At 39.2% G+C, this 25,604-nt stretch overlaps 1 protein-coding gene across 11 annotated transcripts in view; it reads left to right on the forward strand.

Moving 5' to 3' along the window:
* The window catches only part of sema6d (semaphorin 6D), a 287,153-nt gene that overhangs the window by 249,133 nt on the left and 12,416 nt on the right, over positions 1 to 25,604 (forward strand). For 9 of the 11 annotated variants that reach the window (XM_078529935.1, XM_078529931.1, XM_078529934.1 and 6 more), the window contains 16 exons: positions 10,942 to 11,100; positions 13,595 to 13,706; positions 13,914 to 13,974; positions 16,035 to 16,097; positions 16,497 to 16,598; positions 17,245 to 17,335; positions 17,653 to 17,772; positions 17,982 to 18,070; positions 18,790 to 19,007; positions 19,680 to 19,811; positions 20,282 to 20,437; positions 20,533 to 20,706; positions 21,884 to 22,024; positions 24,409 to 24,486; positions 24,670 to 24,728; positions 25,104 to 25,154. In XM_078529935.1, the coding sequence (XP_078386061.1) occupies positions 10,980 to 11,100; positions 13,595 to 13,706; positions 13,914 to 13,974; positions 16,035 to 16,097; positions 16,497 to 16,598; positions 17,245 to 17,335; positions 17,653 to 17,772; positions 17,982 to 18,070; positions 18,790 to 19,007; positions 19,680 to 19,811; positions 20,282 to 20,437; positions 20,533 to 20,706; positions 21,884 to 22,024; positions 24,409 to 24,486; positions 24,670 to 24,728; positions 25,104 to 25,154 (1,768 nt within the window). In that variant the 5' untranslated portion in view covers positions 10,942 to 10,979. Of the gene's footprint in view, positions 1 to 4,504; positions 5,019 to 10,941; positions 11,101 to 13,594; positions 13,707 to 13,913; positions 13,975 to 16,034; positions 16,098 to 16,496; positions 16,599 to 17,244; positions 17,336 to 17,652; positions 17,773 to 17,981; positions 18,071 to 18,789; positions 19,008 to 19,679; positions 19,812 to 20,281; positions 20,438 to 20,532; positions 20,707 to 21,883; positions 22,025 to 24,408; positions 24,487 to 24,669; positions 24,729 to 25,103; positions 25,155 to 25,604 lie in introns of those variants that run through there. The other 2 variants (XM_078529933.1, XM_078529932.1) reach the window with 2 other exon arrangements.

Genomic DNA, 25,604 nt, shown 5'->3' on the forward strand with positions numbered 1-25,604 from the left:
TACTTTGCAAATTCAAGTACTGAAAACTTTTTTCTTTCCTCACAGTCAATAAAATGCAATTTAAAATTAGTTGCAGTCATTTCCTTTTGGTAAAATGACATCTGTGTGCAGACTGTGTATACACACAGTAGATGCAGTGGGTAGGATTTTCTGGCCCAGCCCACCGCCAGGATCGTCCAGTCTGGCCGAAACTCAATGGACCTTTGGCTGAGCCCCCGAATCTCCTGCGGTGGGTCCCACCCTGACAGGGCCAGAAAATCCTGGCCACTCCCCCTCTTTTCAAAAATGAGAAAGCTTAGGAAGTGTTAGCTAAATGATAAAATGAAAAACCTGCCAATTTGTGTAAGATTAATAGTTTTGATATATCCTTTTAATGCTACAAACACAGCCTGCTACATTGAAAATTCTAAATCTAATTTTCATTAGTTTTTTTCTTTTTATTTGCTTAGTCCTGTCTCGCACACCATATCCTCAATCAGGAGAGGAACCAGAGAGGAAGAGGAACCCATCCCAGGTGTCCAGCACTTCCTCTGACTGCCAAATTCAAAATCAACTACTAACACATGTAATGCAACTGATTGATTTTAAAATTTATCTTGATTCTTTCAATCCAATCACAGGATGCATTATTTCAACCAAGAAACACTTGGCATCTTATTAATTTGGACATAGGTCACACTTTTGGAAACAGGAAATCACTTTAAATTGGTGTGCAAGTCTATAATTCTTTCATCACTGTACATTCTGTGGTGGATATATATGGAATAATTTTATGAGGACGTGAGTTTAAATTTGTGAAGAAGTAAATTCGAGGTAGGTCATAGAACAAATTTCTGTAGTCAAAGGCTGACAAACACTGAGAATAATCTACCAGAGTCAAAGAATAGAGATAGGTTCAAATAACAAATGGATGTTGGAAATACCAGAAAGGCAAGCCTAATGGGGCAATTGTCCTTTTCTGGTCCTTGATAGGTGCTCCTGGTGTCTTAAGTTGTATCTTGAGTTCACTCCTCCTCCCTTACCCAGTAATACTAATCATGCCAGCAATTTTTCCAAGTTTATTACTGAAATCTCTTGATATTGCATTTTCCAATGAATCTCGTGTTTTAATGCACTTGCCAGGTGCCTGCAAGCACCTACAAGACTCATGTTCCTCATGGTGTTTGCCAATGATAATTTGTTACTTGCCAAGTTCTGTAGTCCTACAGGCTTGACCTACCTTGAGTAATAGATTGGCCTCACCTTATCATCAATACATATTCATGCCTCATTTACCTTGTTCAGGTAACTGATTACCTTTTTTTGCTCTCACTACAAAACTTAAACTTCTCTAATCTTTCTTCATTGTTCCCTCCTTTACAAAGATAGAACAAATAATTCAGCCTATTTGTGTTTACATTGAATATATGGCACAGGAACAGGCTATTCAGCCCAACCGGTCCTAGCAGGTGTTTATGTTCCATTCGAGCCTCCATCCATCTTTTCTGATCTAAATCTACCATCATAATCCTTCTATTCTCTTCTTCCTCATTTGCTTATCTAGCTTCCCTTAAACCCATCTATACTATTCACTTCACCCACTCCCTGTGAGAACAAGTTCCACATTCTCACCACTCCTTGGATGAAGACGATTCCTCTGAATTCCCTATTGGATTTCGTGGTGACTATCTTATATTGATGGCCTCTCGTTATGCTGTTTCCCACAAGAGGAAATGTTCTCTGTATCTACTCTATCAAAACCTTTCATAATTTTAAAGACCGATTAGGTCACCCCTCACCCCTACAGGAAAAATGAAACCCAACCTGTCAATCTTTTCTTTGCATGTGTCCCCACACATTTCTGATATCATCCTTGTAAATCTTCTCTGCACTCTCTCCAGTGCCTCTGTACCCTTTTTTTAAATGGCGATCAGAACTGCATGCAGTAATCCAAGTGCATTGTACTTGAGCGTTGTATCTTGTTTTTATCTGGGGAAGGCTGAAGTTGAGCCTTTAGCTCTCCTCCTGCTATGACTTGGCTCCAGCCTTGTGCTGAAGTAAGATTTGGTGAAGAGGGGAGGAATAGTTGGCAGTTGAGAAAAACAGGAGCCTTGATTTTTGAACTGGCCCGCACTCCTGAACAGGAATTTTTAATCTTCACTTTCTACGATTCTGATATTAAAACCAGTGGCATATGATTCTGCAGAAGTGTTAATATTGTAATAAAGACTAATGCAGGTATGGAAAACATCTGTTGTGCAAGCATCTAGAAATGTCACCAGTAAGCCTTCACCATCTGCCCAATGGAAAATCTAGCCACTGGGATGTACTTTTCCCCATTGGCTCACAATCCTATTACAGGTAAAAGCCATCAAAACTTAGATAAGCTGTAAAGTGTACTTGGGTAAGTGCACTTGAGTTTTTTTTACTTACTTTATTAGTACAATAATTGAATTCTGGCAGTAATATAACACTCCTTAAGGATAGTGAAACTGATGTTTGTTCCATTCAATTGTTGTTTCATCATATACCAACAGTTGCTGACATTTATTATTAGAGACATTGTTTGGCTCCTTAACCAGGGAAGGGGATATGGAGATAAATTATTTGCGCAAGAAGTCATTTTTTATATTTTGGAAGTCAAACAAGGTCTAGAGATCCTTAAGCCCGCAGTAAATCAACTGGTAGATCAACAAATGAAAAATACAATAATATTGAATTGTAGACTGATGCAGCACAGGAGTCCATTCGGCCCATCGTTCCTGTGCTGGCTCTTTGGTAGAGCTTTCCAGTTAAGCCCACAGTGCTGTGACTTTATTTTTCCTTCAAGCATTCATCCAGTACTTTAATGAATCTTACTGTTGAATTTGTTTCCACCATCCTTTCAGGCAGTGCACTCCAGATCACGCAAATCACTTTTTTTTAAAAAGTCTCCTGGTCATCTACTCTTCATGTGATCTATGTTTGTGAAACTGAAGCACAAGAATTTTTGCATCTTCAGCTTTTAAATAAATTAGTGCAAAAATGCATATAAAGAAGATAAATGTGATATTCACTCCCACGCTGCATTAATTTGGTGGTTTCTAAATGCTGGAGATTAAATTGAGATTTAAGCCACATTCTCAGTTTTGTTTGACAGTTTTCAGTTATGAAACAACAATAAACTGGATTTTTTTTCAAGCGCAGAGATAATATTTTTGAACAGTTTTGGTGTCTGGTTATGCTCTCTCCACCCAGAGAAAACATTTATTAAAAATCAACCCCTTACAAAATGGAGGTTTTGGTTCAAGTTGATCACTTGCTATGCTACTGACCTATTAATGCCCCCTTCTGTAACAGCGTGCACCACATTCAGTTGCCAGTTGTTCAGGATGAATGGACTAGAGAGCTGTTAATACAAGAAAAGCAACTTGGGTCTAAATGCTTCAAACAACGTAACTGAGATGATTTTACAGTCAGCAAACAGGCATATTTAAGCACAAATTCAATGTTTCAGGAACCAGAATCAAATTTGTAATGTGTATGGTACCCATTGCATTTTTAGTGTTTATTTTTTCCAACTTGATTCCTCTACTTTTTTGTGTTAATTAACAAAGATTAGCATTTTAATAGACATAAAGTGAACTTCTACCATTCTGTGCAGTGGGACACTGTGTAGATCATCCATCATCCTGTCCTTGGCCACAACAGACTACTGGCTCCAGAATCATTTTGAGCCCCACAAAGATCAACTGACTGTGAACAGCACAGCTGGCTACAGCTATTTGTTCCTTCCACACCACTGGCTGCATTGTCCAGCTATAGTAACTAAAGTTAACATCCAGAACATGAAGTGCCTTTTGTCTGTTTGGCCTCGCCTTGCAGTGATCCAGTTCAACGGTCACACCTGCAGACTGGTTTTGTCAGTGGGTACAATCAGTGGATAATTCTGACGTCTTACAATTTTAGATTGAAAATTCACCAGGTATTGACAGAGATGTTTAAGGGTGATTATTGAAGAACTTTTATTTTTGGACAAAGCTATGAGTTATTGATACTGTAAATGAGTTCACAGTCCACACATTTTAGTTTTGGTTAAATGTGTGACCACATTTTAAAACCTTTGGAGCCATATGACTAGTTTTTAACTAGCTAAAAGCTGTGCAAAAAGAATTGCAAACAAATATAAAATGATATAAAAACAAAAATGCTGGAAAGACTCAGCGGGTCTGGCAGCATCTGTGGAGAGAAAGACAGAGTTAACGTTTCAAATCCATATGATTCTTCAGAGCTCTGAAGAAGAGTCATACGAACTCGAAACATTAACTCTGTTTCTCTCTCCGCAGATGCTGCCAGACCTGCTGAGTTTTTCCAGCATTTTTGTTTTTATTTCAGATTTCCAGCATCAGCAGTATCTTATTTTCAAATATAAAATGATGCCCAGTTTTCCATTATTGCTCACGGGATAGTCTGGAGTGTGTTTGGTCTCATTCTGTGGAATACAGTACGTTAAGGGGACGGAGCAAAGTGGGGGAAGCCAGGGAGTGAAATACAACACAGGAGGTTGCTAGGAAGTCAGACACATTTGGAAAGACAGTGTCAGAAAGCAGAGCACATTGGGCGGGGGACTGGGGAGGCAGCACAGAGCCCAGGAACAGTTCAAAATTTTACTACTGAAGCCACCATGTCTTGAGAGAAGTACGGGCTTGCTTCTTTAATCATATTGGGGGCACAGCAATCTGTGACAACGCTATCTTGAATTTGATTTTTCCATCAGATGTATCTGTGAGAAAAAAATTTGTTCATTTTGAAAATTGAAATGCTTCTTTTAAAGCACCGAGTCTTTCGTTAATGATTAACAGCAAGATTGGCCATTTGAGTGTGTCATGTTTACCCTTAAACCCTACAACAGAGTGGCACTGAAGCATTCTATTTGGCAAGCCAGAGATACTGGAAGCGCAGCAGGGTCTCTCAAGTCCTGACCCCAGGAGAGAGAAAAAGGCTGTGAGGAGGGGGAGCTTCTTGAAGCTTTTTCCAACATGGAGTAGCTAACTTCATGGGTAAGTTTCAGTTTTTATTTTTCTGTCCCGAATTTAACGTTTTTTTTTGTTCTTGAAATGAGTGACACTGCCAAGTTATTGCCCATCCCTAGTTACCATAATGGCGTTAAGAGTCAACCACTTCATATGGGACTAGAGACATGTGCACTGACCAGGTAACTTTGGCAGATTCTCTTTCCTTAAGGACATTAATGATCAGCTGGAGTTCTGTGATGGTCTAGCAACGTTCGTGCTCATTTATCTAGTGCCAACCTACAAATTACTAGATTTACTGAATGCAATTCACAGTTTGCCTTGGTGATATTCCTTGGGGTTGGCTGACCTGTACCAGTGCCATAAGGCTACTATATCCAGTCTGAATCTCTTAAAGCCATTTTTAGTGTACAGTGACTGACTTTATGGATAAGTTTTTGTTCTTTTTCTATACAAAATAGCTTTTTGTACATATTATACATACACAAAAGAATGTTATTTATATAGAGACATACTCAGTTCAGCCGAAAATCAAAATGACTATTGAAACCACTTCTAAAAAAGTACATTTGATCTTCTGAATTTGAAAGAAATTGATTGAACTGTTTGGTTGGGTAATGTTTGTTTTTGTTCTTAACTGGAAGTTTTACTTCCGTCTATCTCTTGAGATATTCCAGCGAATCAGCATGGTTAACAAATCTTAGTTATTGCTGGAAAAAGAGACATGTCCAAGCTTTTCATCTTGCACTCATCAGGACACTTGTAAGAATACCAATAAGGGGAAGATAACAATTTATACTGCATGTGAAGAGAGTGCCGATTGGTTGGCAGGTGGCGTTGCCATGGAGAATGCACTAATGGTGGGGGATTGACTTCACTGCCAAGCATTGTTGGAAATTTAAACCAGGCAGCTTGACGCTGATTAGCTGAAACAGGCAATGCCTTGACCAATAAGTGACAGCCATTTGCTGACTCATTCCTCAGGGCAATGCCTTGACCAATCAGGATCAAGCTGCCTGGTTTAAATTTCTAACAATGCTTGGCAGTTAACTGTCAGTCACCATCAGTGATGCATTCTCCATGGCAACACCCACTTGCCAGCCAATCAGCACTCTCTTCACAAAAAGTATAAATTGTTGTTTTCCCCTTATATTGGTATTCTTACAAGTGTCCTGATGAATACACGACGAAAAGCTTAGACATGTCTCTTTTTCTCAGCAACATTCAAATTCTGTACTACCAAACGACTAAATCTTGGTTATTTTATACCAATCATTAAATGGTGACAATCACACATGATAAGCACCATATGAGATTGATGGATTGATTCAAGTGAATCATCATGTTAGTGTTATAGTTTGGGGCCCTAGTTTAATGCTTCTTGACTGCATAATTTTATAATAGTTGCTGGAAAATTATTTGACTCAATTTTCTAGATATGATTTGAAAAATACAATTAAAATGTTGTGTTATGGGTTAACATCAAATGTTCCCATCTGCTCAGCTTTTCAACAAGTCCATACCGGGCAAAAGGTTTGTGTGTCAGAGTTGACGATGGAAATAGTTGATCTCCTGAAAGCAACTCCCTAATGCGTGTAATCAATGTAAAAGCTGCATTTTCAGACATAAGCAATCAAGCCACAGATAAAGCATAATCGCTATTAGTCTGCAAAGCCGAGAAGTGTTTTCGGGACCTCGCTGATTTCGTGTAAAATTTGGAAACTAAATTATTAAAATGATACAGCCACAGAACTTTGAAACTCAGAATAGAAGCATTGGAGAAATCACCAGCTGGTAGAGGAGTTATCATATACACATCCTGTTTTTATACATCATTGTTCATCGATAAATCTGCAGTAAGCAGCAGCAGAAAGTTTTTCTTATTTTTCCTTGCGCATGCTTTACAATGGGTAATAAATTAGCCTAAAATGGTAATGTCTTCCTAAATTAGTTTTGTTTGGGGTGGGGGTGGTGGGGGCTTACCTATTCTCAGTGACGTGACTTAAAAAAAGATTGACAAGTTCATATATTTGAAACATGACAGGTTCATATATTTGAAACAGTGTAAGAGTTAAACTAAAGACCCTGAACCTGACTCGAGGGACTTAGTTCAAACAACGCAGACTAGTTTAACCAGCTTCATTTGTTTGCCTGTCCCAGTTATGTATTGAGTCACCCCATAAAACAGAGCTGGAGTTGTAGATCAATGGTACAGAACTAAGGTCACTGATTCCTTTTGGATCTGCAGTTTAGCACATGACAACACAAAAATAGTCAGAGTTTCTCAACAACATAATTCCTGCTGTACTGCAGCTAAGCCAGTGTAAATCAAGCAAGCTTCAATACATCACCTTTTGTGTTTACATTCATTACTATCCAAATTTTTTTTAAAAGACATTCAACCACCAAAGTGCAAAAATATTAGCGAAATGCTTAAGTCTTGAGGCAAAAACAAACATACTTTGTAACCATTTTAATTGGCTATGATGACCTGCAATGTAGCCTGTGTTTAATTTGGCCCTTTTTAAACCTCTGAGGAATTGTATACTTGGGATAGCACCTGCAAACTGCATCAGTTGACTTGAGGAGATGACCCCTGCAGCTTGAATATTCACCTATATGTCCTCGCACCTAAATTGTAACTTATTCCATAATCATAAACTGCAAGTTTAAAAATGAAATAGTATTGTACATCAAAGCCTGACAAGGGAAAAGCAACTGGAACACTAATTAGCCGGGTTTGTTATTCTGTAGCTAGGCTGGCTTTGCTCAACATTCAATGCACATCATTGTAATCACTACAAATTTTAAAAGGTGTCACCAATATGGTTATATTATTCTCTTGAAATTTTGCAAGAGCCATGCATAAATCTCATATATTCATGACATATATTTTTGATAACATCTCAATATTGTACAAAGCTGTGGGTAATTTGACTCAATAAGGTGTGTTTATTTCTCCTTGGGGAGAGAGACAATTCTCCATTTTCATATTTCCTTGCTGCATATATATAAATAGATGACAGGAACCACTCAAAAAATAAAGTAACTGTAACCTTGAAAGTTATGAAGGTTAAGGAAAGCAATTCCAATTACCTCTGAGTGTTTGCATCAATTAGCATTACCAGGCTTTCAAGCTCTTTATCAGTGATATATCGGACTGAGAAGTTTCCTTTGCTATAGCACTGATCGTGGCCCTTTTTTTATTATTTTCATGATCTAGAACAGAAGCAAACCCAGGTGCCCTTTTCAACTATTATTAAGACTGTTTTGTTTTCAACATGTTCTTAATGGAACAAATGCTGTTTTGACATTGATCAAAAATGGTAAATTGGCCTTTTACAAGGCTGGGTGATCTTTTGAAAGGTGATATCGAAACCTCGTTTTTTTTCCATTTGGTTATTGCATCCAAGCTTATGATACACAAAGTCTCATCAGCAATAGCCAAAGGCCTTTTACAAGGACAAACAATTGCTGAATTTGTGCAATGAAATTCAAAGTCCAAGGGAACATAAATTCGTAAATGTTACATTTTTGAAATTGTCTACACTCGACAGCTGCTACCGAATCTATACTACTTCCTCTCTGATTAAAAAGTCATCCTTCACTGTAACTGAAGGAGCACACTTATCATCATGTTCAGCTGTAGAATGAAAGTTTTAAGTGGCTTTATCTTAAACTTAGAGCTTCATGTTCTGCATGTAATTCTGATTATTGCCTGAAGGAAGCTTGTGGCAAAGTGGATGCACTATCCTAAAAGATTTGGACAATTAATATTGAAAATTAAATGAAACTTAACAGCATTGTAATTTTACTGATCACTGTAGTATTTTCCAAAACTAAAGAATAAATGTATGGGCTTATAATTTTTATATAATATGTTCAAATTAATTGACTGCAAGGAAACTGAGCAATAATTAAGTCATTGTGACCATTCTTTAATTAGAAATCCATTGGACACTGATGCCAGTAGAAACAGAAGAGCCCCCCTGGTGTCCCAGTCAATAAATGCACTGCATGTTGCAATACTGAGAAATAAAGACTGAAATGATCCATGTTCTATGCTGTTTGCTGGGGTAGTTGAGGCTCAGAAGCAGGAAAATGAACCAGTGTTCCTGTTTCTATCCATTGTCTGCTGCTGGGCACTGTGCGTGTGAAGACAAAGCTCTCCGACGAGGAGGGACAGCCAATTGAGCAAGGTGCCAGAGGGCTGCCGACACCTGGGAAACCAGAGCCCTGCATATGCCTGTGTCCTCTGGAAAGGAGTGAAGATTGTGATGTAAAAGACTTTAAAATTGGTGAGCTCTGCTCACAGCATTGTTCCATATAAGAATTGTTAAATTTGATACCATCAATAGTGAAAAGCATCGCGATCTCTATTACAGTGCAGGGAAAACTTGGGTCATTCTATATATTTCTACTTCTGTTGCTGTTGAACCTGATACCTCCCCCTTTGATAAAACAATTAAACTCAACATGAAACACTAGGCCAAACACGCTCATCGATAGCTCTGCTATGGTAATGTCATGCCACTTTAATGTGTCATAAAAGACAAACTTAGTTACCTTGTACATACATGTTTACATAATGTTGACTCTACAAAGGATTTACTGTAAAACTAATCCACCTCAAATGGACAAAAATTCCTAATCTCTGGTACATTTGGAATTAAAGATTGTGTACATTTACAAATATTAAGTGGTTAACTCCAGATGTACCATAGAGGCTTGTTTCTGGGAACAGTAAATTTAAGCAAGGCAGAGAAAAGAACTTTTTTTTCTTCAAAGTTTGCCTCTGACATGAGGTAAAAAAGGATCATTCACAGAAAGGAAAAAGCCACGGATGATTTTTTGCAGATAGAATTTTCATACTGAACATTTAGCGAGCAAAGATTCTTTTACCTTTTTGGCATCCGATAATTAAAAATACTTATCAACAAAACAATTTAGTTTGCCACAATTTTGTCAAAACATGCCCAAAGCTTTGAACTTTGCTTATTCTTGCCTTCCGTGAGTTAATGAAAAACAAGCTGATGCAATAATATAATCACAAGATGCACTTATATCAAGGCTTTTTCTTGAGCCAAAAGAAAAAGCCAAGTGACAAACAGCTATTGACATCATAAAAACAAAGTAAGAAGCAACTTCCATTCACAGCCTCAGGATGTCCCAAAGCTCTTCAAAGCTAATGCAGTATTTCTGAAGCATGTTCACTGTTGTAATGTAGGGAAACATAGCAGCCAATCAGCACACAGCAAGGTCCAACAATCCGCAATGGGATGACCTTATTTACCCCTCAAGCACTGGTCAAGGAGGGAAAAAGCTCATTAGATATAAAAAATATCTTTTAGACTTCATTATTACATTTGATCATTTGGCTTAGTCATCAAGTTTGGTTTAACAGTTTCTTTACATTACTATATCAGATTTAAAACTACAAATCAACAGTGGGAACAAGAGCTGAAGAAGAACATGATAAAATTCACAGAATCTTTACAGTGCAGAAGGTGGTCATTTGGCCCATCAAGTCTGCACTGGCATTCCACCTAGCTCCACTTCCCTGCCTTATCCCCCCGTAACCTTGCACATTATTTCTTTTCAGGTAGCAATCCAATTCCCTTTTGAAAGCCTCAATCGAAGCTGCCTCCACCACCTTTTCAGGAAGTTTGTTCCAGACTCCAACCACCCTCTGGGTGAAAACATTTTTCCTCACATCACATTTGCTCCTTTTGCCAATTATTTTGCATCTGAGTCCTCTCGTTCTTGGTGCTCTCGTGAGTGGGAACAGTTTCTCACTATTTACCCTGTCCACACCCCTCAGGATCTTGAATACCTCCTATCAAGTCTCCTCTTATGCTTTGACTGAGTTACCGAACATAGTAGAGGGAATTACAACTGATGCTGGCGTGTGATTTACAAAATTCCTTTTTATCTGTTTTTCTTTTTGCAGGTAGCTTCCATTTTGCAAAGGAAGACCCTGTTCCCAGCATGAAGTCCTCTACAGACTATTCCTCCTTTGTGGTGCCCTTCTTGTTACTGATGGTGTGCCCAACAGTAGCCGTTAGCTTCCCTGAAGATGATGAACCCATTAACACAATAGAGTTCCAGCGTAAGTGAAATGCCTCTTGGAATTCTGTGCACAGACAAACGTGTTTAGAAAAATCAGTAATGTAGTCACATGATCACCTGACAAGGTAAACTATTCAATTGTGAAACCAAACAAAACAAAAACAGGCCTGCTGCTCTTGGCAATGAAATAATTACAGTGCAAATTGGAAAAAGACAGGGTAAAGTAAGACTTGAAATTTAATCTATTATAAAAAAATCATGAAATGATACACAGTTCATATTAATCCATAGAATGTCAACTATTCAGATCACTGTTTATGATTCTACACTTAAGACATTCATTCTACCATCTATCATATTAAGAAATAATAATTAATTTCTGCTACAGTTGTCACTTGCAGCATTTTCAATATTCACTCAGGGAATGAACTAAGGATATGTGTCATTGGCCAGCATCAGTCAGACCTCTTGAGCTGAACTAATTGTGTTTGACTGCAGATAGTCAGGAACATATAGCCTTAGTTCCCTTCAATGAGTAAACATTAAAAGTGCAAATATAATATTGTACATGCAGCAAGGCCCCATGAAGAGGAAATTAATGATAGAATAATCTTTGCTGATGGTGAATGTCCTGGACAATGTTCCTCCCTAAAGCAGGAGAACTTCTGTTTTTCTTTAAATAGTGCCTTGTCTTACATCTATCTAAGCAGGCAGCTGGGGACTTGATTTAACATCTCAGCTGTAAGATGGTGCCTCCAACAATGCAGCACTCCCCGAGTGTATGCTCGAATCTATGTGGAGCTTGAAATCACAAGCTTTTGACTCAAGAGGTGAGAATCAAACTTGCACAACAAAGTTGGCCTGTGGTCGACAGGATCAGCTTTACTGAGATGGTGCTGGCAGGAAATTTCAAAACCCAAATGCTTTTCAAATATTACTCTAACCGGACCAGGTATCTCAATACCATGGCTACAAAAGCAGACTGAGGTTGGGCACTCTGATGAGTGGCACCCTTCCTGACCCCTGAAAGTCTCTACACCATCAACAAAGCTCTAGTCCCGTGTGTGCTGGAATATTTGCCACAGATCTGGTTGGGTGTAGCCACAACAATGATCAAGTTGAACACCATCCAGGAGAAAACATTCTGCTTTGGTGCCCCTGCCACTGAAATCCATAAGCACCCAGTCTAGCACTGGTGTATGATGGCTGTAGTATGCACCTTTTATAGAGTGCGCTGCAGCAAGCCAAAAACTTACTGAGCCATCATCTTCCAGCCCCATCATATCTACCAATATGGAGGCTAGCAATATCATTGGAATACTATCAGCTCAAAGTCACACGCCATCTTAACTTGGACATATATCACCATTCCTCCATTGTCACTGGGTCAAAATCCTGGAATTCTCTACCAAGCACAATTGTGGGAGCACCATCACCACAAGGGCTGCGGCAATTCAAGGGGAAGTATCACAAATATCTTCTAAGTACAGCTAGGACTGAGCAATAAACGCAGTCTTGCCCACATCCTGAGACCAAAATAAAAAATGCCAAAAGTCTCCAATCACAAATGCACATAGAGAATGAAGTTGGTGTAAGTACAAAAATAGGTTGATGCACTGTTACTTTTGTTCCCCCCCCCCCCTTTCAAGGCTGACTGTAAATTCATTTGTGCATTAGCTGCAGGATGGATGTAGAATTGGACATTCACCCTATGTACCTGAAGTCACTGTTTCTCTCTTTTGGCATTTGCTAAAATAATCCCAGTTATGTGCATAGATGAGAGCACGTGCTGCCCTTTTTAGGGTCTTAGTCTGAAAGCCAAATTAATATTAGGATCAGAAGTTAGTCAATATCATTGTAGATAACATCTTACCTCTTCCCTCCCAGAAAATGCATCTAAATTTGAAAAAAATGGTAAGTGTGCTATTCTAATCAGTGGTCCATTTAACTATTTTTCACAAAAACAGTTCTTCCTTTCATGTTTATTTAAACTAGCTTGACACATACATGGCATTTTTTCTCAGTCTGGCAAGTGAGATGGCCACGTTTGTGCCCACATGACCAAGGTAATACAGTATCATTCTCTGAAATTTGTAAACAGAGAAACTCGTCCTGAGGAGCAGATACACTGATGTGATCCTGGCCACACTGAATGTCACCTCAACATTCCCATCCTGTTTGTACTGGAGTTCAGAGGAGCCCTGTTCCCTGTAAATTAAGATAATTAGTTAAGTAAAGCTGGAAAGACTGAGTCAGTGAGCAGGAGGGAACTCTGAACGAATACTTATCAGTACCAGCAACTACATTTGGTAGTCTGACAATCATTAATTAGAAAACAAATGTTAATGTCTCCCATGCTTGATGTCGAACATTAACATGCCAGCTTTGTTTTGTTCAAGTAAAATCAATCTACAATATAATGCATTATGTTTACAAATGGCTTGTACTAGATACATACCACCAGTTAATTTCTTGCATGGATTTCTGAGCAATGTAATCTTGTGTGACGATGTAACCAAATTCTACATTCACAGATTCAAGACAATATCCAATATTCAGAGGACGGCTTTTAGGAAACGAATCTTTACATAGATTGGACTATCAGCTGATGTTGAAAATCGAAGATATACTTTATATTGCTGGCAGGTAACTGAGCTAAACTCTATTTTTCTATTCTTTGCCCACTTATATTAAATCACAAATTTAAACGTGAAACTTAAATCCTCTAGCAGGCATTCTCATCAAAAGTGAATTTAAAAAGGAAAGAAAAGGCTTAAGCTTGAATGGTGACCTCAACTTCTAAAATGTAATACAACAAATATATTTACATGATTAAATTGTATTTATTTTTAGGGACCAAGTCTACGCTATTAATTTAAATGATCCTCCAAGGGCAGAAATCATTTCTAGCAAAGTAAGTTGAGTTTTTTACTTTTGTCTCCTATTTTCTTCCCCTTTCAACACCTTCTTCCCCACCCTTTCAGCTGCATCCACACTGTACATTGTGCTCAGGACAATTCCTTGGTGAACTGGATGGACAGTTTTCTGCTTTATCCCACAATGGATGGTTATCACCAACTCTCACCTTAGTTTCTATCTCTTTTCCATTTGCACCTTTTTAAGCATCTCCACCATGATCCATGTCCAATGGCCTCTCCTTTAAAATCCTCTTCAATATATCCTCCTCCTTCATCTGCATGCTACCCCATTGGCAACACTGTCTGCAAACGTATAAGATCAGCTTCCACATGTATGCTGATGACACTCAACTCTATCTTTCCCACCATGCCTCTCAACCTCTCCACTGCCTGTGTTAGGTCAGAATGTTTCTCCATCACCATTTTAATTGAGCCACAATTTCCTTCAATTAAGTGTTGTGAAGACCCAAGTCATTGTCTGTGGCCCTTGCCACAGATTCTATGGGCTGAATCTTCGGCTCCTTAAGGTTGACGGGCAGGCGAAGAGCCCAGGCGGCCTTCACATTTTTCATGGAACCTCATCCACAGGCAGGATGTGGTTTCATGAATGATTTTAAATTTTCTCAAAATTTTTTATTGAAATGAATGCACATGTCCCAGCTCATGTGACAATTCCACATGAGGGGACATGTCATAAAAATTTTTTCAATACTTATTGAACAGTTAAAACTTAAAACTAATCTCCCTGAGGCACCTCTATGTGCTCTTTCACGCACTTTCCCGACTCAGGGAACCCCCTGTCTGCACAGGAGTGCACAGCACTTCTGGGTGCGCGTCACACTGGGTGGGCCTTAATTGTCCTGCCCATCCGATCGGGTCCGCGCCCACCCCCACACAAACCCCCCCCAACGGTGGGTGGGGGGAGAGTTCTACCCGATATGTTTGCCATCAATTCAATCCGGTAACCGTACCCTCTCCATCTTGAAGATTAACTGTCTGCTGCAAAATAACATTGGCCATCTCTGCCCCACCTCAGCTCATCTGCTGCTTGTCACTTCCAGAGGTGACGATTACCTGCGCTCTCCTGGCTGGCCTCTCATCCTTTGCCACTTTTACCTCATCCAAAACCCTGGCTCCACTAGGGCCTGCTCCCTCAGGATGCTTTCCTCTCTGACCTAATGCAATTTCTCTACTCTTCTCCCTTGTCCCTCCGGTGTACCCAAGCTATGTTGACTCTAGCCTCTTGTGCTCCCCATCACTGCTGCTGCCCCCTCATTGTATCATTAGCTCTCATGCCTTCAGTTGTCTAGGCTTTACCCTCTGGAATAAACCCCTCTGCCTCTTCGCCTTCCTCTCCTCCTTAAAAGCACCAACACGTTAGGCACCCGTCCTAATATTTCCTCCTTTGGCTTGGCACTCATTTTTTTCTGATGCCTCTATCGTTTTCTACATTAAAAACACTAATATAAAATTAAAGTTTGTTATTTTGCACTGTCCTTTTTTTTCCCTCCCCTTATCTGTGTTCTGTTGTTTGTCTTTCACTGTACACTTGAAGAAATGCTAACAGAGCCAACCAGACTCAGCAGTTTTAACACATGAATATTCAATTGAACCAGCCAGTTTTGGTCACTTGAGGATGTTAGAATGTGGCAAATTGTCCAATAATTTGTGCTGAATTTGTAAAATACTAGAACTCTCAAATTGAGTACAGGTTTGAGGCTGCTTATTCTTGTGTGCCAAAGGAAAAGATTGCAAATGATAATGTAGATAGGTTTTGGGAGACAGAATCCGATACCGATAACCCACAACATAGATTCAGCTGAAATATTTCAATGTCCTAACATCCATGTAGTGATAGTACAATTGTAAAACTGGCCAGCTTATCGCACACTGTATTTCGCGCTCCTAGGTTACAAAGTAACCAACTAAGAAATATTGAAAATTTAAAGCCATTTATAAAATACTGTTACAAAATGTCGTAACTATTATTTTTTTTGTTGGATCAATGAGTCCAATCTGAACAATAAATTTATCTATGCACTCTACATTGTGATAGAAACTAACCTGGAAGTCAAGGCAGCAAGACAGAAATAACTGTGCCATGAAGGGCAAACACAAGGTAAGTAACTGTATAATGAATTATTGCCTGTCAATACAATTATACTCCAATAACCAGCTGATTTACCACAGACACTGTGTTTAGATCAGGATATCCATATAGTGGAGTGTAGCATACATAGCGCATTAACTGAAGTGAATGACAAAACTATTGATTAATATAAATGTTGACATGCTGAGATAGATACACGGCTGTACATTGGAGTGAATGGGAATGACATATTGATAGATATTGGAATGAATGGGAATAATGCATTAATATTCTATGCCTGGACCAGACATTCATTTATCTGAATTATGTTGTATTTTGACTGAGACAGACTACTTCATCTATTGTAAACTGATTAAATCAGAGATGCAGTATCTATCTAATGTACTTTTGGATTTATTTTTCTATTAGGATGAATGCCACAATTTTATCAAAGTCTTTGTCCCCAAATCTGACGACACTGTTTTTGTTTGTGGCACAAACGCTTTTAACCCTGTATGCAGATATTATCGGGTGAGTAATGATGAGATCTTTTGTCAATTAAAATTGATCCATTCAACAGAATTGATCCCTTTATCTGCTCAAATAAGCCCAATGTGTTTCCAGCAATCCATCAACAGTTTGGCACTTTGCAGACTTAGTGATTAACAGTTTCAGTGGAAATACAGCCTGCAAATGTTTCTATCGCTATTGAGTGAGGCCCTGATAAGCTCACAGAACAGCTCTGGGTGTACCTCTGAGTTTCAAACAAAGTAAAACGGACACCAAGGTCAACCAGTACACACACACTGTAAAAAGAGAGTCCAGAAAAGACTTGAAGCTTTTAATATTTCATCATTGCAAGTTTATATGAAAACTTCATTTCTGAAAGGATGAGCTATAACTGTCACATTTAGATTCCTTATCTGAAAGACTCTTTGAATCAGAACGATATGAAAAATGAACTTAATTTCAAAAATATTAATAAATTATTTCAAGAAGAAACAATTTTTTTGCTATATTAGAAGTTTGGAAAGGTTAATGCTAATGTCACAGAAGAGCAGAACACTTGAATACATCAATAGTAATTGTATTATAGCCATATAAAATGTTATTGCTTCACAGCTGTTGTACAGAACAATGCTGACACAAAGGTATAATTTATCTTCATTTTATGCAGTTGGATACTTTGGATTATAATGGCGAAGAAGTCAGTGGATTGGCACGGTGCCCATTTGATGCCAAGCAAACCAATGTTGCCCTCTTTGCTGGTAAGATGTTCATTAGCAATGAATCTAAATGATTGATGATGTTTATAGTATCAATACAAGTTTAGAAGCATATGACAGCTCATTGTATGCCAAGTTTGTGTCACAAACATTATTATAGCCCATAATTCATTTCAACGTGGAACTACTCACAACATCCATCTATATACATTTTATGGAAGTAATATACACAAGCGCACGGTAACAGTATCCAGGAACTAAAGTTACCACAGGAGAACATTGTACAATCTGGAAAGTCATACTGTAATAAGTCTAAAAAGAATAACTCAACCTGCTTTTTTACCTGTTTAATATTCTAGACAATAAATTGTACTCTGCAACAGTTGCTGATTTCCTAGCCAGCGATGCAGTCATCTACCGTAGTATGGGGGATGGATCAGCTCTCAGGACAATTAAATACGATTCCAAATGGATCAAAGGTATTGTTATTGTTAAAATTGTGCACCCAATTGAATCTGACTTGAAGACTACTACAGAAAATGTAATGTAAATTAATATAATGTGAACTTTTATTCCGAGATACAAGGCAATTTGTGTATCCAACCCAAGTGCCTGACAAAATAGGAGTAGTGTGTTTGTGTAACTGAAAATGTCAGAAGCCTAAATATGCATTTAATATTTTTAATAGAGCCTCACTTCCTACATGCTGTTGAATATGGAAACTATGTGTATTTCTTCTTCCGAGAAATAGCTGTTGAACACAACAATCTTGGAAAGGCAAGTAGCTCTTCTAGAAGTGTCAATTCACAGCCACAAATAAGCATGAGAAATATTAATGAATTTCACTTAAATAAGCAAATTGCTGAATTTAGATCAGCATGTTCAGTAAACATATGGTAAGCATGTTCATGAATAATTATAATGACTAATCTGGATTACACATTTTGAAAGAGTGGGAGGTTATAAATTGCCAAGTATTTCATTCTGATAAAATTAGAATCAATGTTTAGGGGATTTATCTTCCAATTGCATTGATATGAAGATTTTTTGCACATTTGTTCTTTAAGTGGAAATCTAAGATGTACCGACACTATGATCAATTTTGCAGAAAGATTTCTAAAAATTATTCTTCCCTCTAAAGGCTCCCACTAATAAATATTTTAGTCTCACTAATGCTGTTCATGTTACTTGCAATCCCACATAGATTTGCCATAGTAAATTATTAAACATTTTACTCATGGTTAATTAAAGTGGTTACAACTCATTGACCATATGTTTTTCAATATTGTAGTGCAGGTCTGGGAGTACTATACATATTTGGAGGTCCATTAAAAAAAATTGCCAACCGCTAAAGAAAGCATTAGTTACCGATGGTGCCTGGAGTAATTTATTAAAAGTGAAGAATAAATAAATAGTAATGGTTAAAATCAATTCTTTAATATCGTGGTTCAGCAGAAATGAGTATTGCTCAGTCAATCGCTTGTGTTTCTTCGTAGGCTGTTTATTCACGTGTAGCAAGAATTTGCAAGAATGACATGGGAGGATCGCAGCGGGTGCTGGAAAAACACTGGACATCATTTCTAAAAGCTCGTTTAAATTGCTCAGTTCCTGGGGATTCGTTCTTCTACTTTGATGTATTACAGTCTATCACAGACATTATAGAAATCAATGGGTACCCGACTATCGTCGGAGTATTTACAACCCAGCTTAACAGGTGAGGAATGGGTAATCTAGCCTCAAATTATTGTTATTTCATCTGGATATTAAGAGGTGGAAAGCATAGGTGGGGACCCAGAGTTTCGGAGGGGAACAAGGTCTGGGTTTCCTCGCTTACTGTGTTTAATGAATTCCCTCACTGAAAATCAGTTTGATTGACAGGCTTGGCTTCGAGACAAGTGGGGAGTATGTTGGGACTGGCTACAGGAGCAGGTAAATCCGATCCATCCACGGGGTTGGCTGGTAGATGGGATGGATGCACTACCGCTTTTCCTGGCCCATAAGCAGTGTTGTAAAAGCACTGACCTTCTCTCCAATGCCATCCTCGCGTTTCTCCAACTTTTGGGTCTCCCACTGCCTGGGAGACCCGGCCAACAACTTTAAAAGCTGTAAAGCAGGTTAAATCAGAGGAGGCCAGCCTCATTATAATATTTAAATTACTAACACATCCACTGAGAGCAACCTTGCTCCTTGTCCTGCCTCCATTACTCCTCAGAGGTGGACAGGCTGGGGGTCAGGCTCCAGGTCTTTAAAATTTTAGCATCTAGTGTGACCCAAACCTACTCAATTTGGGAGCTAGACTTTAGCTGTTTGTTCTTTTGAATCAAATTGGTCAAATGAAATTTGCAGGGGATATTTTTTGATGTCCTTTATTTTAAATCTTGTACAGCATCCCTGGATCGGCAGTGTGTGCCTTCAATATGGAAGACATTGAAAAATCATTCAAAGGAAGGTTTAAAGAACAGAAGACCCCAGACTCAGTTTGGACTGCTGTGCCAGAGGATAGGGTACCAAAGCCTAGGTACATTATTATTACCATTATCAATTTTAATAACACATCAGAGATTTGGCAGATTGGCTCAGTTTACTCATCAGGTTGTAGATTCAAGTTCCACTCGTGGACTTGAACACAAAGATCAAAACACCCAAGAACAGGGGAGTTAGCCTGGTATCGTGGCCAATATTTATCCCTCGATCAAGATTGCAAAATCGGATTATCTGTTCATTATCACATTGCTGTTTGTGGGAGCTTGCTGTGCACAAATCGGTTGCCAGGTGTCCAATATTACAACAGTGACTGTACTTCATTGGCTGTAAAGTGCTTTGGGATGTCCCATGTCATGAAAGGCACTTTATAAATGCAAGTCTTTCTTTATATTGTTAAATTTTTCAAGAATTTAAAAACTTCCCATCATGTATCTATTACAGGATATACTCTTATAAAGTTCTGTAACATCTTTTGTTCTGCTAAATTGTTGTCTTTTTTTTAAGGCCTGGCTGCTGTGCAGGACATGGTCCAGCAGAATCTTACAAGATCTCTATTGATTTCCCTGATGAAACACTGGCCTTCATCAAATCCCATCCATTGATGGATTCTGCTGTTCCCTCACTCATAGAGGAGCCCTGGTTCACCAAGACAAGGGTCAGGTAAAACATCTTGAATCAACCAACTGCATGTGTTCAATTCCTGGCTGTGGCGTTCACATGGAACTCCTTCATGACATGTTACTCTTATTTTATAGATACCGTCTGACAGCGATTGCCATCGATAATGCTGCAGGTCCACGTCAGAACTATACAGTTACCTTTATTGGTTCAGAAGCTGGCATGGTGCTTAAAGTGTTAACAAAAACCACTCCAAATTCTCTAAATGACAGCATACTACTGGAGGAAATGGATGTTTTTAACCCCTTAAAGTAAGTAAGGTGTTCATGCTTTAACTTTTGCAAAAAAGAAACAAGGCTGTATAAAGCAACTAAAGCAGTTACAAAGAGTATAGTGTGGGAAACTGGAGTGTGAGGAAAGTACTTAAAGAGACACTTCCCATTATCACAAAACTGTCTCACCGTGGGATTTTTGGTAATTATTCTGATCCCCTTACCCACAATGATTTTCAGATCTTCTCTTGCACCAGGTGTCCTATCCAAAGATGCATCAAGGAGCAGATGTATGAAGAAAGCTGAATTGCTTGCAGTACCCACCACCACACACCCACCCACCACCCACCACACCCCCCCCCCAACCTACCCACCCAACCCCCCCCAACCCAACCCACCCCACCCCCCACCCACCACATCCCCCCCAACCCAACCCCCCCCACCCACCACACACCCACCCACCCCAACCCACACCACACCCCACCCACCACACCCCAACCCCCCCACCCACCCACCCCAACCCCACCCCTCCCCCACCCACCCACCCACCACACACCCATCCACCACACCCACCCACCACACACCGCCCCCCCCCACCCACTCACCACACATCCACCCACCAAACCCCCCCCACCACCAAGTACAGTGGTACTGGAGTCATGATAAGTCAGTGCCAGTTGTGTATCCATTTGGTGTGTGACGATTTTCCCAAGCTCGGGCATCTCTACGCCTGGCATTCCGGGCCTCAAACTCCAGTTAACTGGACTGTCTCATTATACCATTCCTGAATGGATCCATAATCCCTGGCATCGGATACTTGATTGAAAAGATGTTGCTATAAATGAATATTCTAAATGACAGTGCTTCCTAAATGGTTCGTCAGTTTTCCTGTCTCATTTAATGAGGCAGAATACTTTGTACTAACAGCATTTTCTTTCACACCATCCACCATTAATCTATTTTCTGAATTGTACAGTCTTCAGCTGCTAAAGGTGCAGAAGAAAACAGTAATGCAGGTAATGTTTGGGAAATACATATAAACACGATTGCAGATAATTTCCCAAGATTTTTAAATGATTGGGAATTGCGCACTGTGAAACAGGTTGCTTTGTGTTTGGGAATTTAAAATATTCCATCCACGCTTAAAGAAATCAAATCATTAATCTTTAAGAAAGTGTAGCTGACTGAGATTTTCTGATTGAACCAAAACAAACAGGTGTAACGCTGCTAATGAAGATGACAGGAAAGTCCTGGGATTACAGATTGACAAAGATCACCATGCTGTGTTTGTGGCCTTCTCCAGTTGTGTCATTCGTGTCCCTCTCAGTCACTGTGAACATTATGGCACGTGCAAGAAGTTAGTATTTCTTAACTTTCTATAGTTTCCGTTACTACTGATTAAGGGAAAAGTCAGAATGGTAATTATACAGAATCTAATAATAACACGGCCAGTTATTTAGCGTGCATATTTATATTTTACACACAGTCAAATCAGACAGTGCATCTACGTGGAAAGGTATTATGGAAGTGGCTGACAAAGTTGATTCAAGAACATTGTTCACTGTGGAGAAGGGTTCAAATAACAGGGTAGGGGATGCAGGATCTTCCAAAATTTTTATACAATTCGAAATTTTGCCAATTTAACACCCTTGTCTTCTCACCTTGGTTTAAATAGTAGGAGCGCTACAGATGTCTAAGAAACCATGGGCTGAATTTGTAACTTAACTGGCCTGGCAGGAGCAGGGGTGGGTGGAGGTTGGGATGGGGAGGGGGTCAGAAATCCCTGGGGAAAACAAAAAATCAAGATTTCTCTGTCAGAGGCATGGGAAGGGAATCCACAGCCTTCAGTTTGGGGGAGGGGGCTTTGGAGGTCCCCGATTGAAAGGGCTGCTCAGGCAAGCACACTGGATCCAGGAGGTATAAAGGCATTCGCCTATCAAGCCCTCACCATGATGTAGCTGCCGAGTTTCCTGGCCTTTGGGAAACCTGATTAACTGCAGTTCAAGCTGAAAGGCTCAATAATGTTGAATCCCAAAGGCTCTGTCCTATTTAAAGTGCCAACCCGCCTACTTGGATTGGGTTGGTTGCTCCTTCCTGTATATGAGATAAAGGCAGAAATGGGAAAGTTGGAAACCCGATTTTAATGCCTCGCCCATCCAACTCAAACCCATCAACTTTTTATCATTAAAAATGTACCCCCACTTACCCTCCACCCCCGATTCCCAATCTGCAGTTTGAATCAGAGGCTTCAAAAGAAAAAGGTTGGGAATATTTGGGTGGAGGGGATGAGAAAGTCTACAGAAAAAAACAACAGCAGTGATCCATGAATTTAAACTTTGCTGGTAACAAGACACATGGCACTTTTTTCAAATCAGTAAGTAAACAACAGTGGTTGTGCAACCTCAAGCGATACCAAAGAGAAGAGTGCAACGTTACAAGAGAAAATATTAGGAAGAACTGCTGCTTCTCTCTTCATGACCATAACAAATTTGTGGCATTTTTCAGAAACTATTCTACATGCTGCTGTAAGAAACTGAAATAACCTTTTGTAGTGCAGTAACCAACCATAAATTTGTTCAAATGCAATATTGTAATCACATACTGGAACTAAAATATCAATACTGACTGCAGAATTCTCACCGGAGTTCAGTATGTTCAGCTGATGTAGATGTCAGTTTAATATTTTATCCCCAGCTTGAGATTTTCAGGAGAACTGCCCGCCAGGGGGTGGGCGAGGGGCAGCTTTGGACTTTTTTGGATTATTATAGCAATGGAAAGCATTAACATGTCCTTCATGATTATAACAGATCACAGAAATAGCTCTACAAATGGCTTGGTTAAGGAATTTAGAAGAGAAATAATCAGAAATGCTATTTTAAAAAAAATTAAATGCTCAATCTATTTGAATAGTGACACGTTAAGACTGTATCACTGTTGTATCATACGCTCATGTTTGGAGATTTTCCTTATTAAACTATATACAAGCATATCTGATAGATTAAGTAGAATGGGTCTACACTTGTTGGACTTTAGAAGAATGAGAGACGAACTCATTGAAACATATAAGATTTTGAGAGGGCAGTTCTTGGACTACTTCATCCCAGAGGACTGTGGATGTTTACTTGTTAGGTATATTCAAGGCTGAAATCAAGTGACTTTTGAACAGTAAGGGAGTTGAGGGATATTTGATTTGGGGAGGTGGGGGGAGTAGTGAAGTTGATGATCACCCATGATATTATCGAGCAGACTCAGAAGGAAGCATGGCGGTCACTCCTATTTTTTCGTGTTCTTATGTTGACCATTCATTCAGGCCAATGGTTCACAATGGGGGAGGGTTCAAATGCCAAAACACACAAGTTAAAAATTATATAGGAAGATAAAATAGAAAAGTCAAGCAGAGTTTAATCCCCCAAAAGTTAATGGGACTTGCAGAATAAGTTACCTAGAAAAAGGTAAGAGCCAGGATTGAGGGAAATAGGGTTAGAATGGGGCGTATGTTTGGGAAAAAAGTGTGAACATTCCTTGTTCCTAAAATTCTTGGGTTCTTATGTACAGGTTTCCTGGACCTGGAGTGATTCCTTGATGTAGCACTCGATGTCCCCGAATTTCCACGTGGTTATCCCTGTGAGCACCAGGCCACAGTCACCCCTAAAGAATGCATCCATCCTTCTAATGCTCTTACCTAAAAACTTAACTGTACCCTCAAAAGATGCCAGTTATTGTTTTCCATTCTACCCACAGAGCTTGCATTGGTTCACGAGATCCATACTGTGCCTGGCTGGATAATAAATCGTGTGGAATTGTAAGACCTGGTATAAAGTAAGTATTGTTTTCATGCTAACATCTTAATTTCTGATGAGATTGAATTCCTTCAGACAAGTTTGCAGCAAGGGCTTATTTTTCTCTCTCCTTCCTGCTGTTGAAGCAATTTATGTTTTTAGACTAAACATGGTTGTATTTCAAGTGTCTCAAGAATGTTTTTTTTTTGCTCTTTATCACCAGCACTGTGTTTGAACAAGATGTAGAGTCCGGCAACACAGCACATCTTGGCGAGTGTCATGGTAAGTAAGATTTCTCAAACCAATTTGTTTTAACATGGAGGGAATTTAGAATGTGAAGGCACAAACCAATCATTTGAGGTTCCACAAAGGTACTCAGACCTTGATTTACCAAGTTGCGCTATATAATTTCATGCATGACTAACATGTCGAGCAGAACGCGTGCGGTTTCAAAAAAAGCCAAACCTTTCATCATCCTAATATAGTTTGCAGAGCTGAAAGTCCTTATTACTTTTAGTGATTTCTAAGTGGATGCACATCAAGTTAATATTCTGAAGTTTTATTATTGTAGCATACACAGCTGGTTTTAATTAAACTATTTCAGTTGCTAAGTTCATTACCTTTTTATTTCACCGATCTTTCTTTTAATTCTTTTAGAAATCTTGGCCACCACACCAGATTACAAAACATTTGGTGATCCAACATCTGGTTAGTTTTGTTGTTGCTCTTTTTACGTTTACCATTTCTTTTCCTCCACTTCCTCAGCAAACTTTACCCTTTCCCTATCTGCTCGCTTGGCAGATGGCTGTGCCTGAATTGCTCTACATCTGCCAGCCACAAGAATGATTTAGCTAACTAATTATTCTTTCCTCCTCCTTCATTAGCATTCCCCAGCACGTTCTCCCAGCCACCATTGACTAATCGGATTTCTTACCCAAGGTTACCTTTTTAACACATTCAACATTTGCTGCACTCTGTAGCAGCCCAGGTTGCTTTGCTTCCCAAGCATGTGTAGGCATCTTGCTGGTTAACTACTAATTTACTTATCTGTTTTCTCTCAGAAATCAAGATCTATGCTTCAGTAATGTAATATTAACACATAAAGCATTACTTAGGTCTTTTACATGTATTTTCAATTTGTCAGAATGTAATTCTGTG

This window comes from Cetorhinus maximus, chromosome 26, assembly GCF_964194155.1.
Source record: "Cetorhinus maximus chromosome 26, sCetMax3.hap1.1, whole genome shotgun sequence".
In the NCBI taxonomy this organism is placed as follows: domain Eukaryota; kingdom Metazoa; phylum Chordata; class Chondrichthyes; order Lamniformes; family Cetorhinidae; genus Cetorhinus; species Cetorhinus maximus.